At 37.0% G+C, this 20,612-nt stretch overlaps 1 protein-coding gene across 3 annotated transcripts in view; it reads right to left on the reverse strand.

Moving 5' to 3' along the window:
- PIAS1 (protein inhibitor of activated STAT 1) overlaps positions 1-19,699 on the reverse strand; it is a 106,529-nt gene extending 86,830 nt beyond the window's left edge. For 2 of the 3 annotated variants that reach the window (XM_037155543.2, XM_037155545.2), the window contains exon 1: positions 17,936-17,983. In XM_037155543.2, the coding sequence (XP_037011438.1) occupies positions 17,936-17,968 (33 nt within the window). In that variant the 5' untranslated portion in view covers positions 17,969-17,983. Of the gene's footprint in view, positions 1-17,935; positions 17,984-19,635 lie in introns of those variants that run through there. The other variant, XM_037155544.2, reaches the window with a different exon arrangement.
- Positions 19,700-20,612: the final 913 nt, after the last annotated feature.

Genomic DNA, 20,612 nt, shown 5'->3' on the forward strand with positions numbered 1-20,612 from the left:
TCTTCACTTACCCATACTTAATAGCTGAAATTGACTCAGTATAGAATTCTAGACAGGAAAACATGTTCTGTCTGAATTTTGAAGGCCTTTCCTCCTTGTCCTCTGGCTCCCAGTGTTGTTAAGAAGCCTAGCACCATTCTGATCCCCAGTTGTTCATGGTCACCTGTATATCCCCCTCAAGAAGTTTACAGAAGGTTCCGTTTATGTGCTCTGAAATTTTATAGTATGTCTTGGGGTTGACTTGTGTTCCTCCTCCCCCCAACTGTTTGAAGTGATCACTGCTGCGTTTTTTTAAATGCAGAGATGAATGCTTTTCAGTTCTGGTAAATTTTCTTAGAATAATCTTCCTTAGACTTTTTCTACTCTTCCTCCTATGTCTATTATAATGTTCCTTGACTTACCTCCTGATAAACCCATCATAAATGAAAAATATTTTAGGTCAAAAATGCATTCAATACACCTAACCTGAAGATCATAGCTTAGTCCAACCCACCTTAAATGTGCACAGAATACAATATCCAAAAATCACTGACATCACAGTACACTGAAAAGTATTGATTGTTTAGCCTGATGATGGCAGACCTGACTGGGAGCTATGGCTCACTGCAGCTGCCTGGGATCATGAAAAAGTATCTTAACCACATATTGCTAAACCTGGGGAAAGATCAATGTATATGCCTTTTGCACCATCGTAAAGTCAAAAAATCCTAGGTTGAGAGCCATCTGTATTTTAAGACACTGGTATTCCCAGATTGATTCTCTAATTTTCCGTTATTTTTTTCCTTTGTATTTTATAGCCCTTGTCTTTTAGCTCTATTTTCTAAAAGATATCCTCAACTTTAGAAGTTTAACTCTTCTATTGTATTTTTAATTTCCACAAGCTTTTTTCTGTCTGCTATATATTTTTCTTCTCTCTTTTCTCTATACCTTATTCTTATTTTCCATAATATAGTATCTTCTTTTCTCTCTGAGGGTATAAATTAAGTGTTTGACATTACTGTTGTTGTTCTTCTGCTCCCTGCGCTGTCTCTGTAACCTGAGTTCTTTTTTGTTATTTGCTTTGGTCTCTGCCTTTCCTGCTTGACATTTTCTTCATGTGAGAGAGAGAATCCTTGGCTGTACATTTACATCTAATCAGATCCTAAAAAGATCTGTGTGAGTGAGCACACCAGTGAACTTTATTCTAGAATAACCAGGCAGGAGAACCTAGCTATTTTGAGGATTCCTTTATTTTCCTTTTGTCTGGTCACTTTTGACAGAAAAGAATCCTCCAGGGTCCTTCTCTGGCAGTGTAAGATTGACTTACAATGTTCTCACAGTAAGTAAATGGGAAGAGATGAGGGCAAGGTGCCTATAACTCATTAAGACAGTTCATTCAATCTCCTTTTCAGATATGTAAAATATTACAAACACGTGCACATATATACTGTTTATATACATGTATGAGAACACTATTCCAACTAGAGGCAGAAATATATTCTGAAAAAGATAAATACAACCCTATATTCAAGCAATATTAACAAGTATTGTAGACAGAGTACTTCTGCGATTAAATAGAAAGTGCCAATTTTATTGTCTCACTAGCTATGACCTTACATTATTAGAGATCATACTGAAATTGTGAATAAGACTTAGGCACTTCCTATAGAACAACATAATTACTCTCATTAACACATCCCACTGCAGTGGTTTAAAGGATTAGTCATAAAGCAGACTATATTATATTCTGAATCTTTATCTGGTATTAATTTATAACCAACTGTACACCAAAATTAATTCTAAAGATAGAAAAAATAGGCATTTAACAATGTCATAATATCTCATATTTTTACTTTCTATCCACAAAAGCAATCTTCAAAAATTCTGAATTGCATACAGTAATACAACAAAAATATTTAATTCATTATTTTCAAAGTCAGATTCTTCATGTAATGAAACTGGCTTCTGGATCATTTCTAATCATCTCCATTTGAAATAGTTAATAAGCAGCTGTTAGATTAGCAATTTGTCAACAATGCCCAGTTCAACCAGAAAACCTAGTCAGACAGTTTCTACTAAAGCAGCAAATCAAGTTGGTTACATACTTCCCCATAATCTTGTTCCACCCAATTTATTTTTTCTCAATAGAAGATGACTGAAAAATGACCCATAGTTCCTACTCCTCTAGCTGATCATCTTCCTCCTCCCCTTGTCTATTCCATCATACTTGTGGCATTTTGCTCCCACATAACAACAAAATATGGAGATCCCATTCTCCTGCAAGCAAAGTATAACCTAATATTCTCTTGAAATGAGGTACCATAACTTCAATTTTTGATAAATTAATCACCCCCATTTATGTACCATTATATCCATGGAACATATGGATATATCCCTTCAAAGGGCTCCTTCTAGATAACTTAAATGCTAAAAATAACAAACCCAACTAACAGTTCAAAAGTTAGATAAAATATTTCTTCTAATAAAAAACAAAGTTTAACTTATTTTTTTTTATTTAGAGTTTAAAATTCTAACACACTGCCAAACTACCTGCACAAAAGGAGAAAAACACAACTTTTATTTCGGTAAAAAGCTGCTGTGTCAACAAGATGTTCAATAAATTTTTTTTGGATCAATGCATAGGTCCTAAATAAGTACACAAAAAGAGGGAATATAGGAACAAACAATGAATACATAAAGATATGTTAGTCTTCAAAGACATACATACATAATCATATTAATTCAAAAGTTATTGAACATGTAAAATATATATATACTAGTACATTTAAATTTTGGGTTCTGGTACTAACAATCACCAATTGACTAAATCACAATTTTTTAGGGTCTGTTTTCTCACTTGAAAAAAGGAGAAATTAACAAGAAGTTCAACAGTCCCTTCAAATTTTTAAATTCTATAATTCTATTAACTCTTATTAAATGAATTCTTCTGATTCTTGTACTTTTCCATAGTTAAAGAAATACAAACAATACAAATAGTGAAATCTTTCTCTATTAACAATGTTTTCAACCAAATTTTAATTGTCATTTACTTGGGTTAATAGACTAAAAATAATGATAAACCTAATATATGTTAAATGCTTATACTATGCCAATTACATACTAATTACAGCCAACATGATTATCTTATTTAAACCTCGTAAAACCCCAAGAGACAGATCATTATTATTTCCATTCGATAAAAAGAACTGACATCTGGATTTAAAAAAAACAAACACTTTTTTTCAAATAAAATCAAAAATTAAAAAAAGAATAAGCAGGGCTTTAAGAAATCTTAGGTCGGCTGCCATTTCCCCGCTGACCACGCCCCCACATACAGCGTCACAACCCAGTGACCTGGGAGTCCAAGGCTCCACTCCTCGTACTTAACTGGTGCGAACAGACCAAAAATGGCTCAAGAAGATCTCAAAGCCCCAGAGCCTATAAATCTAAGTGATGAAGAAACAGCAAAACTCTCCGACGCACAGTTTAAAACACTGGTGATCAGGATCCTCACAGAACTGGTTGATTATAGCCACAAATTAGACAAACATATGAAGGTGAAACTAATTGAAATGAATGGAATTGCACAGGAAACCAATAGCGATGAAAAGGAAACTGGGACTCAAATCAATGGAGTGGACCAGAAGAAAGCAAATAATGGCCAAACAGAAAAGAGTCAAGAAGCAAGAATTCAAAAAAAAATGAGGCAAGTCTTAGGAACCTCCAGGACATCTTTAAACGCTCCAACATCCGAATTATAGGGGTACCAGAAGGGGGAAAGGAACAGCCACCAGTGGAAAACTTATTTGAACAAATAATAAAGGAGAAATTCCCCAATCTGGCAAAGGAAATAGACTTCCAGGAAATCCAGGAATCTCAGAGAGTCCCAAAGAAGTTGGACCCAAGAAGAAACACACCAAGGCACATCATCATTACATTAGCCAAGATTAAAATGAAGGAGAGAATCCTAGAAGCAGCAAGAGCTAAGGGGACAGTCACCTACAAAGGAGTCCCCATCAGACTATCAGGGGATTTCTCAAAAGAGACCTTACAGGCAAGAAGGGGCTGGAAAGAGGTATTACAAGTCAAATCCAAAGACCTACAACCAAGATTGCTCTATCCAGCAAAGCTTTCATTTAGAATGGAAGGACAGATAAAGTGCTTCTCAGATAAGATCAAATTCAAGGAGTTCATCATCACCAAGCCCTTATTATATGAAATGTTAAAGGGACTTATCTAAGAAAAAGAAGTTAAAAAAACATGAACAGTGAAAGGACAGCAAACTTACAGTTATCAACAACCACACCTAAAACAAAAGCAAACTAAAAGGACAGCTAGAGCAGGAGTAGAAACATAGAAATGAAGATCTCAAGGAGGGTTAGCAACAGGGGAGTGGGAAGAGGAGAAGGGGGGGAGAAGGTACAGAAAATAAGTAGCACAGACAGTAGATAGAAAATAGATGGGGGGGCAAGAATAGTATGGGAAATACAGAATCTAAAGAACTTGAGACACATGGTCATAAACTAAAGGGGGGTAATGATGGGGATGGGGGGTAAGGTGGAGGGGAATGAAGGGGGGAATAGAACAACTGTAATGGCATAATCAATAAAAAATAAATTAAAAAAATAAAAATAAAAAATAAAGAAATTTTATGTCATCAAATTATAAAAGACAGTATTCTTTGACAAACCCTGCAATCGAAAACAAACAAAACACTGTATTTGGAGTTAAAGTGTCAACAAGAAGCAATAAAAGAAACAGCATGCTCTATGTGAAAGAAGCCAAAAAGGAAAAAGAGACAAATATTAACAAAGCAAAAAGTGAGGGGGGAAATGCATTCTATTGCTAAATAATGTCCTTAAATCAGAGCCTTCAATCTAGGTCCCAGGAAGAGATTAAGGAAAAACCCTGGAAGGAAAGTATCAAGAGAACTATTTCAGAGTAACAGGTGTAACCTACTCAAGGTTACAGAGCTAGCAAGTTAGTGGGGCTCAGACTGAAGTCAGATGCCAAAGTGCATGCAATGCTGCAGAGTACTGACAATGACAAGCACTATTAGGTAATTTTAGAAATGCTGGGTTTTTTTTTTTAAATACAAGGATCATAACATAAAGCAGAACTTTATACATCTTCTCATCCAACTCTCCATTTGTGACCTCCTTAATTTATTGTCTCCCAGCCTCTGCTGAAACATTTCTAAGAGTTCACAGCCTAATTTTATAGCAGCCTACATTACTTGAACATCTATGAATCAAAATTTTCCTTTAACTTCCACCCAATGATTCTAAAAGGTTGTCCTGTTTGTGTACCAGTCTATTTTTAAAATGTGTTTAAGAGGTCTCCTTTGCTCCAACTGTCCTAGTTTCAAGACCACCCCCCACCCCACCCCTCACCTTGATCACTGTTCTCTGAGCATTCTGCAGTCCATCCTATTCAGAGTGAATGAAATCATCCAGATAGTGGTCTGACTAGTCTTGAATACAGCAGTATTACTACCTCTCTTACTATGAACACAGTATCTCTACCTATGTAACCTAATAAAGCATTCACATTTTAGGCTGACTGGCTTGTTTTATTTGGGCAAGGGGAAGGATGTGGTATGTTTTAGCAGGGAGTGGGAGCAGCAACCACAAAACAGTGTTGTTCATAAAAACCTTTATTCTGTTTTTCACATGAAGTGTTATTAGGTTAAACCTATTTATTCTCTAATATAATTTTTTAAATTTAAAAGTAGAACTTTGTATTTAATACTGTTTAACATTTTTTTCAGGTCATCATTTACTTGAGTTATCATCATTTACTCTTGATACCCTTTGAAGAACTGCACCCTACACCCTCCACTGCAGCATTAATCACATAGTGTAATAAATCACTGATTTTCTAGGTCCTCCCTCCAGACTTTGTGTTTTTCAAGGGTAAGGACTCATCTCTGTATCACCTATGCTAAGCATAGTACATGATATCTAGTTAATGCCCAAGAGATGATGATCAACTAACTCCCCTTGATTCTGTCATCTAACATTCTTCACAGTTTTGTACCACCTACAAAATATGAGTTTTGCCTCTTAAATATTCATACAGGTGGTCTTTAAAACTTGAAATATAAGGGGGTCAAGAGTATACAGCCCTGTGGCACATCCTGAGATTTCCCCCAACTTAACAATAAAGTTTAAGATTACAAATAAGATTGTTTAACTACTTAGGATTCAGAGCAGTATCTTTCCCCAAGGTTCCCCAATCTTAAACACTGTCTAGGTTACACAAGAAAAATAATGAAGGGTATCCCATTTGATTTGTAGATTTCAGAGAAAAAAAGTTAAGAAAAAGATGTACATTAATATTCTAAAAAGCCCTGACAATAATTCTTCACAAGCTTCAGAAAAAGAAAAAAATAGGTTTCAAGAAAAAATTGTTCAAATCTTGCAATGACAGCTTGCTTAAGTATTCTCTTACATCTTATTAGAAACCTATTAATGATAATATTCTTTTCCTTTCTACACAGAATAGAACACTTTTACCCAATTATTCCACCAGTTATAAGAGAAACAACTTCACAACAAAAAAATGTTTTATTCTACATAAAGTAAAATTGCTAAACCACTATGAAACTTAGAGATCATAATCTTCAGAACAGAGCATTATGGTTAATATTTTCCAAGTTTTTTATAGTAGTGAAAGCAAGTTTAAGAAAATGCTGATATTCTCTTCAGAAAAAAATTCCACTAATGTACATAAAAATACATTTCAAGATGAGGACCATAAAAATATACTACACACTCTTCCTGAAAGTTATGGAGAGGGAAGATGAGCTACTCACAAACTCTGGCGCCAAAAACTCTTAACAGAATCAATTTTAACATATTGAAAATATTAACAAGGGAAGGAGAAAAGGAGGGAGGGAAGAAAGAAGCAAAGCCAAAGTTATGGATGAAGAGTAACTTTTTTAATGCAAAAATGTAGCCCTGGCTGGTGTGGCTCAGTGGATTGAGTGCCTGCCTGCAAACCAGAGGGTCCTCGGTTCAATTCCCAGTCAGGGCACATACCTAGGTTGCAGGCCAGGTCCCTCGTACGGAGAGCAAGATAGGCAACTACACATTGATGTTTCTCTCTCTCTTTCTCCCTCACTTCACCTCTATCTAAAAATACATAAAATATTTTTTAAAAAGCCAGACTTTTCTCATAACTTTGATTCAAAAGCACTTTTCAAGACCTAACCAAGTGTGCATCACTGTGACAATTAAGTCCCTTCTTCTTCCCCATTTTTAGGCATAACTGCTGGATTCTATGAACATATATATGAGTATTCACAGTTAAGCATATTTTCAAAATAAGTTCTCCAAAACTTTCCTCTCATTTCTACCTATGAAATCCTCCTCTTCAAAGAATGCTATACCAAATTTGGTAATTCATAACACTATGATGCAGTTAACTAGTTTAGTTAGAAGCAATGGCTTAAAAACAACCTGGCAAGTAAATAATGTACAAAACTAATATTTCACTACCAGTTTCAATTTTATAGGTAACCTATTATTCCAAGTTACCTGGGAGGAAGCAGGGATTAGATAAAACGAGAGTGCACAAATTATAGGCCTCAAAATTTTGGAATATTCTATTAAGTTTGATGTTTTATCAGTCTTCTGTAAGTGATACATTCTTCTACAACGTTATACATATTATTTTGCATATACTATACCTTTATTTCTTTTTTAAAAAGCAAACTAGCACCCCAACCATTGTAGCTAGTTTGTTGGGCATCTACTGCAAAGCGAAAGGTCACGGTTCAATTCCAGGCAGGGTACATGCCTGGGTTGCAGGCCTGGTCCCCATTTGGAGTATGTGCAAGAAGCAACCAATCAAGATTTCTTTCACACATCAATGTTCCTCTCTTTCTCCCTCTATTATGCTATCTCTAAAAAAATAAATGAATAAAATTTTTTTAATTTTTTATTTAAGCAACCTAGCTTTGTCTCAGAAAACAATTTTTACTATCACTCAATATAAACCTTTTCAAAATCATAAATAGGATTTTTCTTGGCATCATCAAATGTCTGAATTTTAAACAGATTCTTGGACTGGGGGCTCATATCTATCAGCTAGCTACATTCACCATGAAGCTCCATGAGTTTTTCCAATTAAAACTTGGGCTTCTTTAGCATTTTGACTTTTCTAACAAAGACATCATGGAAAGGATAAATAGGTTGGCGAGCAATTTCTATGTCTCTTCCAATGTTATCTACAATCAATTTATTGACCACTTCTTTCAAGACATTGTTTGTATTTGTCTGATTCCCATAATCGTCTTGTGGATTTGGCAGACCTGTTAATACTGAGCATAAGTGGTCTTCTAATTTTGACTGTGGCATTTTTTTTTAGTAAAAGCAGCACAAAACATATAAAGCAAATAACCATCTTGACATCAACATGAGATTCAATCATGGTCTGCCATTTTTTGACCATGGAGGACATTCTGTCAGGGTAAGATCCATGCCATAGAAATTACCTGCCCTGAACATCCCCAGTAATTAGCTTCAATTTTCTAAATGCAACTTCATCATCCTGCAGATCAGGTAGCTAGGCTCACTTCAAAAACACAAGCCTTGGCCCTGACTGGTATAGCTCAGTGGATTGAGCACAGGCCTGCGAACCAAACAAATTGCAGTTCAATTCCCAGTCAGGGCACACATGTCTGGGTTGCAGGCTAGTTCTCAGCAGGGGACACACCAGAAGCAACCATACATTGATATTTCTCTCCCTCTCTCCTTCCCGTCCCCTCTAAAGATAAATAAATAAATAATTTTAAAAAACCACACACACACAAACAAGCCTTGGAGACCATCAGATGCAATTTTGGTTCCTTGAACTCTCATAACCAGTGTTTTTTCAATGTTTCTTACATTGAACATAGATGGTGCTTTCACATCACACCAATCTTTCTTAGAAAATGGATCCACCACTTTCTTCTTGCCTCCCTTTCTGCCATGTTTCATAAGGCACTTGTTCTGCCAATCACCATGCTGCTGCTCAGAGAGCCAAAGGGCTCAATGTAAGTCTTATTTCAACATTGGCAACTACTTGAGAATGGTTATCATATATTAATATAGTTTACATTATGAGCTTCACAGAAAGTTTACAATGTCTACCAGTTAAGTACAAACTGACCATACTCAACTATCTACCATATTCCCTCCCTAAAGAGACAAAAAGACAGTAAATTAAAAAAATTTTAATTCACAAGGACATAGAGCAAAACATAATGACCGACTGATAAAAAAAAAAAAAAAATAGGCAAATGGACCAGTCCTCTAACATAAGAAAATAGAAAAAATGAAAGGAAGAAAATTAACAAAATACTAATGGATTAATACAGGATAATTTCCTAGAAATAAAAGCCATGTGTCTTCACACTAAGTCACAAAGTACCTTAGCACAATAACTGAAAAAAATACACCAAAGCTTTTAACCTCGAAGTTTGAGCACACCAGGTTGGGCTCTCCGGCATTGTATACTTTAGTTTGTTACAAAAGAAAAAAAAAGAGTAAGAAAAGAAAATGTTTGTTCTAACCGTTCAAAATCATATCATACTTCAAATTGTCTAGTGTTTCATATCCAAGAGATAAACCTATACTTTAGAAAAAATTTCCTCAAAAGCTAGATTTATCAAAAATTGTTAAACTAACATTGAGTAAGATCATTATTAAAATTCAATGTTAACTTTATTTAAACTCTTTTGCTCCTAATAGATTTTGGTTACTTTAATTTAGCTTGGCAAAATAGCTAACCTAAAAATGAATGATACTTTTTTAAAACCATGAGGCTGGGAAGGGAGGGGGAGGCAAGTAGCTGGACAGGAGTCACAGGAATCTAGAACAAAAGACTTCATATAAATTCTTCAAAAGATTAAGTCATGGTAACTAATTTTTTTTCTATCAACCTAAAACATTCATATGGGAAAGTTGAGGAGAACCAGTTAATTTTCTTAAATATAATTCAGAAATGTAGAAATTCAAAAGTTAGGCAAAAAGTACTTATCAACTATACATATTATTGTTGGTCTTAAGCAGATAATTATGATGAAAGATTGTATGTTTCTATGGGTCCACTAGACTAAATTGTTTCCTGTCAAGAACTATGTTTTAGTATCTTTGTATACTGATGACTAGCAGAGTACCAGGCACACAGTAGACATTCAAATATTCACTGAATAAATGAGTGCATGAAAAGGCCTAACATATAGAAAGTAAAAAAGGTTTCTCTTCACTACTTAGTTTTAATGAGCTATGGCTACAAGAGAAAATATTAAGGAATTAAATAATTCTTAAATTAAATCAAAAAATTATTTCCATACTAATAAGGTATTACTGATGTCTTCAAACACCCTAAAGCCAGAGCTAATTAATAAGAGCTAGAATTTAACTATTTGTACTTCATATCAGTATCATTTTTCCCTTGGTTAATTTTATTGGTAGAATTATCTTGGACGGAAGACAAACCATTTAAATTCCAACAGCATTCACTCACAGCATCCTCACCCTGTCTCCATATACAAATATACATCACCCTCAGACCCCAATCCTTCAAAGGAATCGTGCAGTTACAATGACAAATGTTTGAACAAGAGGCCACTTTTACTAATGCTACAAATATTTGCAAAATACACTGTTCAGTATCATGCTCCATACTCAAATAAATCATCTGTTCGATCAGTAGATACCAGAAAACCAGTAACTTAGTTGAGTATGAAGGTTTACCTACAAGCAAATATGTTCTAAACAATCATCATCTAAACTATAAGTAGCAAAGTCAAACCTACTCAACAGAACTATCAAATACTTACAGCACATTTTCTTTACATGCAAATGCTGCTAGTTACTAATGAGTTTTCTCTAACATTCTTTCCATTAGGCACAGCAGGGTTGTCACTTGAAAAAGCTTTTTAAAAATAGTCTGAAATTAAGGGTTATTAATTTTCACTGCTGATCCTTAGTCTGAACTATTCCTTGGATTACTGTCTAAACTCAGGAGTGAAAACTAATGGCAATTCTAAAATTCATGTTCTCTTCCCTAAATATGATTCAATTACACACAAAATACCATTCTTTTTTTAATCCTCACCCAAGCATATGTTTGATTTTAGACAGAGAGAGGTAGAGAGAGAAAAACATCAATGTGAGAGAGAAACATTGACTGGTGGCCTTCTCATACATGCTCCAATCCAGGATCAAACCCAAAATCAAACTCCAAACCCAGGTATGTGGCCTAACCTGGAATTGAACCTACCACCTTTCAGTCTATGGGATGTCGCTCCAACAAACTCAACCACACTGGTCAGGGCTAGATTCTTTTCTGTTTTTTGTTTGCTTTCTTCTTTTTAAGGGCAGTTTGGTGACACTGCTTTAACTTGTGCTAATGCTGCCAGCAGCTTTGTCCACCATTGCTTTTTCACCAACAGTGCAAATGTTAATCTAGGGGAAATCTCAAATAACATCTTGTTTTGAAAGACCCCACACTTTGTTAACAGCTGGACTAGGAAACAGTAAGGTAAATCAAACTGAAAGGCTGATGGCCTAGAGGAGGGATTAAGAGGGAACTATAGAAAAGGCATGAAGATAAAACTCCTAGAAGAACTGTAGACGACCTTAGGGTTGGCAGATGAAAAAACTGAGGTTCTGTTATCTTAAGCAGTGATGTACCCAGCATATTTGACTCTGGAGCTAATCTTGTTTTTAATAAACTTTTCATTTTAAAACTGTTTTAAATGTACAAACATTGAAAGTTCCCATATGCTCCACACCCAGTTTCCCCAATTAACATTTTACATTAACTTAATATACTTGTTATAATGAACCAATGTTGACACATTATTATTGGGTTAGTGAAAGTTTCATACGATGGCTCTAGTAGTGCTTAGTTGTCTTTAACTTCATTCAAAACAATTCTGTTAGACTGTTATTATGACAGCTGTCATATCAGCATGCATTAAAAAAACTCTACAAAATTGGTGAAATTTTGTGTAGGCATTTTAATATTGAGGATGAAAGGAAAATATGCAACACTGTTGGTGTATCATGCTTTATTATTTCAAGAAAGATAAAAACATAACTGAAATGCAAAAAAAGATTTGTGTTGTGTAGGGAGAAGGTGCTGTGACTGACAGAACATGTCAAAAATGGTTTGTGAAGTTTTGTGCTAGAGACTTCTTGATGGATGATGCTCAATGGTGGGACAGACCAGTTTTAAGTTGATAGCAATCAAATCGAGACATTAACTGAGAACAATTAATGTTTTACCACACAGAAGATAGCTGACATACTCAAAATGTCCAAATCAATAAAGTTATTGGTGAAAATGTAAAATGTGTCTTTTATTTTACAGAAAAAAACACACAGACTTTTTGGGCAACACAAAAAATATACATATGAAATATTTACACTGTTAAAAACAATGAGACCACCTTGCTTCGAACATGTCGTGGCAAGATGTTCGGTATATGTTCCTTAGTAAAAAAAGCAAGTGGAAGGATACTATGCATAGTATGATCCAGTTTATGTTTTTAGGAAATATATTTATGTATAAGTACATTAATTTAATAAATACTTAAGAGTTCCTTCTATTCACCTAGTTTGCTTTAGTTTGAGACATATACACATACAATAAATTAAAATTATACAGACACACATAATTAAAAGCCCAGAAAGAAAAATGAATCGCTCAGACACAAAAGGCGACATATTATATGATTCCATTTATACAAAATGTTTAAAATAGGTAAATCTACAGAGACAGAAAATACATCAGTGGTTGCCTGAGAGTGAGATGAGTTGTGGGCAATGGGAGTGATAGCTGAAAGGTGCATGACTGCTTTGGCAGGGATAAGAAAAATATTCTAAAACTGGTTATGGTGATGAATGCACAACTTTTAAGTAAATTAAAAACTATTTAACTTTGCACTTTACATGGATGAACTATATGGTATATAAATTATCTCAATAAAGCTGCTATGCTCTGCCTTACCCCAAAAAGATTAGATACTGAAGTGGTTGGGGAGGGGGAATGATGAAGACCTTTAAAACTTTACACTATTGCCCAGGCTGGTGTGACTCAGCAGAATGAGTGCCAGCCTGCAAACCAAAACATTGCTGGTTCGATTCCCAGGCAGGGCACATGCCTGGGTTGTGGGCCAGGACCCCAGCTGGGAGCGTGAGAGAAGCAATTGATCAACGTATCTCTCACATTTTGATGTTCCTCTCCCGCTTTTTCCCTCCCTTCCCCCCCCTCTAAAAATAAATAAATAAAATCTTTAAAAATTAAAAAAATCTTTACACTATTTACCGCTATATCATTACAATGAGAAATATGTTCATGCATTATCTATCTAAAGATATATAAACCTGAAAGTCTTTCATAAATTATTGTGGAGTTAATGTCATGCAAGTTCATCTAAGAAACAATAAAAAAAAGTGTGAAGCTATAACTCCATCTCAGAACATTAACAATTATCTGACAAATAGACTTGTACATCAGCTCCCTAACAAAAATCTTGGACATAATTTGTTCATTTGATAAACATATCTTAAACACCACTGTGAGAATGGAGTGGTATACAAAACAATACTGGTCAACAAAAAGAAGCAAACTAACAGCTATAGCTTTAAGTTAAGGACGTTTGCTAGACAGCATCGAGACAAAACACACACAAAGTAGACTGGGGTCAGCCTACAGAAAATCCTGAATACAAAAGTGAGAGCTAAGACTTTATCCTGTTTTTGATGGAAAGCCACTGGAGTGACAGGATGAAAGGAGTGTTTGGGGGAAATTAACCTGGCAACCAAACCGGAATACTGAACGCAGAAAAGAATAGCAGGAAAGGTAAGGTAAGAAAGAGATGAAGTTTTTAAAAATAGGATCATTTGTAACAGTCCTGTGTTAGTGTTATTTCAAGCTTACTAATTAATGTCCAAAGAGTTTGTTTGTTTTGTTGATCCAAGATTAAGCAAAAAAAAAAAAAAAAAAAAGGTGGTTTGTTAATTTGGATGAATTTTAGAAGTGCATAGGGAAGAATGAAGGTTTACCAGAAAATTCTGAGGGCAGAAGGGATTTGGAGTGCTATCTTTTCATGGGATACCACTGAAACCAAGAATAGAATCAAAAGCAATGGGAGCTCCATAATTTTTAACATGGAAGGGTAAGTACAGTACAAATATTTTGTAGTTCAAGCAGCAAAAAGTGCATGGACTACTATAAAAAGTGCAATTAGAACTACTATAAATTGATAGTCAAGGGCATTTCACATTGCTCTATCACCAATTTCCAAAAAATCCTAATGATAAAATTTGTTACATAAATGCAGGTTTAGATGAGGACCAAATCTGACATCAAATTTAAAGTATGATCAACTTCACATCCTTAATTTTATCAACTGTTCCTTCCACAGTCAGTATTTTTCAGATGTTGTACAAATAATCTTAATCCACATATGCATTTATTATTTATTAATTGTCTTAATACATTAACACTTCCTTCTTAAAATACAAAAAATATTTTCATTGCCTATATAGCCTCCTTTCTGCAATAGCTTCCTGGAAACAATGTTACCTACCAATCTAATACTATGGCAATACTTCTCTTAAGATTAAAAATATGAGTAAAGCAAATTCTCATTTCCACTTTCTGAAGATTAATGTTCAGCACTATGTTTTAAAATGCCAGTTAAAAACAGATGAGCATCTAAACAAGGCACATAATCTTACAATATTTGACTATTGTCACATAATTTTCCAAAATCAAACATACCTGAAGTACATACTATTTCATAAACTGTTTCATTTTTGTTAAATGTCTGAATCAGAAGAAATGTTCACTTACATTTTTATAAAATCTATCTCTGTCATCATTTAATAATCTCATCTGATAGATTTACAGACGCAAAAATAAAGGTGTAGACAATGAACAAAAAATTACTTATTTCACTCACACTTCATCTAACTAAAATGCCATCTGCATTGCTCCCTAAAGCATCAAAAGGACTGTCACATTAATATATTTAGTTAGAATAAAACATTTGCAAACTTTTATATCATGCTGTTTGTCAAGATATTGTTTAAAATAGCAAGAAAGTGGAAATAATCTAATTGTCCAATGATAAGAGACTAGATGAATAAAATATAATGTTGCCTTTCAAATTATTATACAGACCTGGAAATGATCATACTTACTAACCTGGAAAGATAGCCATGAAAATAGCAGCTTACAAAGAGTACTATGATGTCTTTTTGTGATGAACATACAAACACATATGTTCACAGAGAGAAAATCTAACAAGATACCCAGATGTTAACCACAATACTTCTAAATGCTAGGATTAGCAATGCTAGCACTGATGTTTATTTTTCTGATGTTTACTTTTTTTACTATTCTCTGAAATTTTCCCAAGCAAAATGGTATTTCCAAGAATTAGTATCTATGACCCCAAATAATAAACTTCAAAATCTTCCTTGCAAAAAACCCAAGTAACACCCAAAATATCCTGGCAAAGAACAAGAGGAAAAAATATCAGCCACAATGTAACTACAAATCTTAGCAAATGAGGCTACCAGGACTAACAAGGCACCTCTAAAACAGCCTACAGTACGTTCTGAAATCACAAGACCTATGTTCAAGTCCCTGACACTTTTATTTGTATGACCTTGAGCTACTACTCACTTAGCCTTTCTGGGCTCCCTTTTTATCAATAAAAGAGATTATTACCTGCCTTTCCTAGCTCAAAAAACTGTTGGAAAGATCGAACGAGAAAATGAGATACATTATGAACTGCAAAGCACTATATATTATTCAAACATTTAAAAAACGTGCCTAATGCCAGGGCAGAATACTTCAGAAAACACTACAATCAATTCTATGAAGTAATGAACCAGTAGTTTTGTGTTTTTAAAGGCTACATCTCATCATAAACACCCAGTTTTTCAGAAACTTAGACACTTCTTTCCAGGACCCACTACAATCATTACCCATTTTTTAAATCCCTAGCTACCAGCAGGAAAAGGTACGAATTACACTGAACTCAAAAGCCTCAGCAAGCACCATGGAGCAGCATGGTGATGGAGTGCACTAGGAGAAACCCAAGGTTAATCAGCTATAGACTCACCACTAAGCGCTACAGCAATCAACAGGGATTACAGCAGATTCTTTGAGGAGAAAAACAACAATCACCCAGAAGAAAACGGTGGAGAAAAATGCAGTATTTCAAAAACAATTACAATGAAATACCTAAAAACTAAAGTGTTCTATAAACTGTACTCAAATAATGTTCACAAAAATGGTGACCTAAAACAAAAGCCGTATAAATGTGGCACTTGACAAAAGCCAAGTCATGGAAATTCAAAACAAATCCATAGTCAGATATACTTGCTTATATCTAAAATAAAAGCAGAGAATTTACCACAAATACCAAAATTAAGTGGCTATTTCTTGAAAATAAAAAGACAAAATATGATGATAGAATTTACTGACAGACTTATAGTACTTTTAAAAGTATGGTTGTCTTCCCATTGAATTCCACTATTCACTAAAATGATTACTAACTTCTTCCTTGCCACTGGTCCTCCTGTGAGCTAACATGCTAACATAACTTGATGAGTTTTAATGCATAAAGCATGTGTAGTTTTTTAAAAGTAATTTAAGAAGACAGAGATACACGGAGCTGTCGGATAACTCCAAGATCATCCAGCCATCACACCCTCTTGCTTTTAACTTCCTAAAGATAATAAAATCCTCACTCTCCACAGTCTCAACAAATGTCACTTATGGGTATACCCCTAATGAAAAATTAAACCTTTCACAAACAAATGTGTGCAGAGAACTCTTTTTGATACGTATGACTCACAATCCAATTTTTATTGGCAATATCTTTTAAGTGTTGCAGCTTGCACTATTCCTACAGGGGATACAGATTATTCATTTTTCTCATTTGATTTTTGTAGGTTTGTTATAGAGTTAAAAGGACACACAAAAAGGGGCTATGAGGAAAATAATTATAAATACAATCCACAGCAAAATATGTGGGCTGTGAATTCAAACAACAAAAAAGTCACTGCATTTACTCAAAGCCTCACAACTGGAAATCCACTGGCAGTACTTTCACCTAAAACTTTGAAAAAAAAAAATCTTGGTTTTTCTTCATTCTAAATGACTTTCCCTACCTTATTAGGAATGAATGCTATTTACCTCCAAAAACCATCAGAAAATGTAATTTCCAAAAGGAGCACAGGACATTATGTAAACACATTATAAAATAACTATGATAGGCATTCCTAAGATCAGCTTCTTCCTCCAAAAATAAGGGCAAATCTAACCATAATCAAATATTAACAAGATTTTTAATACAGCTATCACCTGCAAAGCAATTTATCACAGCTCCTCAAAGTACTGGGCACACACGACAGACCAGTATGTCAAAAGTTATTACAATTTTAAAAAATGTACAACGGGACCATAAAAGTAGAAAACAACTCCTCTGGAGAACCTCAAGTATATTTTGGAGAGCAAAAAAGGGCGATCGATTTTAGAAAAATGTTTTCCACCAACTGTTTAGCGTTTATCTGATACCGGCTCATTTTTGTAAAAAGAAACTTTACCTAACAAGACTCTCACCAGGGATCTGATCTATCTATCCCCAAAGGCACTTTTTTAAAATGAGAAAGAACAAAGGAGGAAATCTCCCAGCATGTGCTTTCCATACCAATTTCTTTGGACAGCATCAAGAGTGACAATATAGCCAGCACAAGCTTTTCAGCTTTACTCTGTGCTCCATGTAAAACAGAACTGATTAGCTTCATTCAAAAGGATTTCTAACAAAATAAATACCAGAAGGCAAAGATCACACAGTTGACTACGTCTTAGGAGCAAAACTACAGAAAACATGAACTAAAGCTATGTATTCTTTAGTTCAAGAGTTAATTACCTCCAAATATGCAAATTCCTGAGGCTTTTCCATCTCAGTCAATAGTTTAACTGGAAAAAAAAAAAAGCGAAACTAACCAATCTAAATCTGCTCTCCCTTCATTTGTAATCAGAAGTAAATTTTAAAAGAATGACACTCAAAGATAATGTCTGAATATACAAATTTGGGGATATTAACACTGCAAAATTACTGAGGAAAACGATCTTTCAGCGAAGCTTCCTATAGAAAAACTCTCCAGAAACTAACCTGGTGTCTGCTTCTTCTAGAAGTTGTCGTTTCATTATTACGCAGAAAAAAATTAATGATTTTTATTAACTATGAAAGAGGACCCCTCCAAGATTTACAACTGTATATCCCAATCCCCACTGATAGGTGTCAGTTCTCTGGGTCAGGATATAACCAGCTGCTTGGTTCACACATAGGAAGCCGCAGAGGGGAATATCGCGTTGAGAGCCTCCAAATAATACGCGTTAGTTAAAAACTGCTTGCTGCTAAACCAAAATTATTCAAGCGGAGACCCATTTATCACAATCCAATCATAAGGGTTCCATCCCCCCCGCCCCCGCCCCCGCCAACTGCTTGTGTAGTGGTATACTGCTTCGGTAAAGAAGCCATCATCAGGTAAAGATTGGGGTGGGAGAAAAAGCGGAGCAGAGGGGGCACCCTTTCATCCAATTTCGCGAGGCGTGAGTAATCGGTACAGTTGAGAGGAACGGAGGAACGTTCTATTTATTGGGGGTTGAAGTAGGATTAGGGGAGAATTTCGTTCAGATCAACATGGCCAGCAAGATGTCCCTACAAACAAAAGGCAACGGGGGGATATAAACACGAACCATTCACCTCCATCAGCTATAGCATCGCCATCATGGAGTGTGCAGAGACCCCCAAAGGCTCCTCTCACCCTCCACACTAGCCGAAGGAAAAGAGGTGCTTCCCACCACCCACGACTGCTTCCAAATACAGCCCCCCCCGCCCCGGTAGCCCAGAATCGCAGAGAGTAACGTCCCGCCCAGGCAGATTCCCCGCTACCCCGCAGCCGAACCCCGACGCCGCCCCGGGCTCACTAAACTTTACTGGAGCTTCTACCCATAACCCCTCCCCACCGCCCCAGATCGTACTGCCCTCGAGCGGGGCACCCCAAGAGCTTCCTGACAGGCGGGCAGTCGGGGACAGCCGAGTCCGCGGCGGGGGCGGCAGGGAGCCACGGAGGGGCGGGGCGGCCGGAGCCAAGTTCCCGAGGGTCTGAGGAGAGCGCCTGACAGGAGCCCGGGACTGCAAAGAAGGAAGAGGAAGCGGCGACGGGAAGCTTCCCAATCCCCCCTACATGTACACTCTACCCCAGCCCCCGCACCTCAAGGTGGGCCAGGGAGGCTGACTGGACTGGGAAGAAACCCAGCCTCAGGGGTAGCCGCAGCCCGCACCTCCGAATCCCGATCTCTTCCCCCGCCACCCCCGCCAGGGGCGCCCACAACAATAACACGCTGGCGACGACCCGTCAGCGCCCCCGAGGCACCCGGGGCCCGCGGCCCGCCGCTGCCGGGCCCCCTCAGCTAGGGCCCGGAGCGCCGCTCCTCCCTACAACTCCAGACTCGGGTGGAGGCAGGCCCGAGCGGCCCCCCAGAGCCAGACCCATTCCCCCCGGCACCAGCGGCACCGTCTCCGCGGCCGAATATTAGAAGTGAATTCGAGCTGCGCTTTACCTTTAGTTCCGCACTGTCCGCCATCTTGCGTCTGTCAGCGCAAGCGCACTGAACCTCGCCGGGGGCCGGGGCTAGACCCGCCCCTCTAACCAGTCTGGCCCCGCCCCGGCTCGTCCCATCTCGTCCCTCCACCTCCCAGGCCCGCCCCCCGCCTCCGCCCCGTCGCTGGAGCTTGGAGCCCCGCCCCGGGCGCGTACAGCTGCAAAACGCACACGTTGCATTTAAATAATGGCGCCAAGAAGGGAGGTTTGACAGTTACTCCCCCTTCGGCATCTCCGCCCCCAGTCCAGGCCGGGCTAGAGCCTCCAAGGACCCGCCACTGCCGGAGGGCTGCTGGCCTGAGCCCCGCCCCAACGAGGCCAGCAGAACCTTTCTGTAAAGCTTCCAGGGCTCCAGTCACAGGAAACAATAGAGCCCCGCTCTTCCAATCAGCACCTGCTACCTGCGGGGGTACGCGTGGACTAAAAATAACAATCCGTTACGTTTAAAGATCACTTAATGAAGCATTTCCAGGTTTATTAGCTCGGATCCTCCTCATGACAAGTCAGTGAGGCACACAGGGAAGAGATTATAATTCCCTTGGTATATAAATATGTATTCAGAAATAAAAGCTCAGAGAGGAAAAGTGACTAGCCCAAATAAGAACTTAACAAGGGGCCTTAGACAAAATTCTGAAGATGTTCATTCATTAACTACTTTGTTTTAGGAAGAATTATTTAGTAGCTAAATACAGGCCCTGTTTCTAAGGGTTATGTATACAATGTGATATTAAATACAACAAAGTCCCTGCCAACTCTAGTTTTTTCTATGGGAAAACAGACAAGTGAACCAATAAAGCTACTACAACTGGTGGTGTGTACCAGAAAAGAGCAAATTGTCCAGCGAGAGAAAAAAAGGAGGAGTATTTAATCCTGGGAGGGTTTTCTCCACTATTAACATTTAAGTGGACACGAACATTTTGCCCTCTTCTAAAAGCC

This window comes from Artibeus jamaicensis, unplaced genomic scaffold (genome assembly GCF_021234435.1).
Source record: "Artibeus jamaicensis isolate MK-2021 breed Jamaican fruit bat unplaced genomic scaffold, CSHL_Jam_final contig_548, whole genome shotgun sequence".
Lineage (NCBI taxonomy): Eukaryota > Metazoa > Chordata > Mammalia > Chiroptera > Phyllostomidae > Artibeus > Artibeus jamaicensis.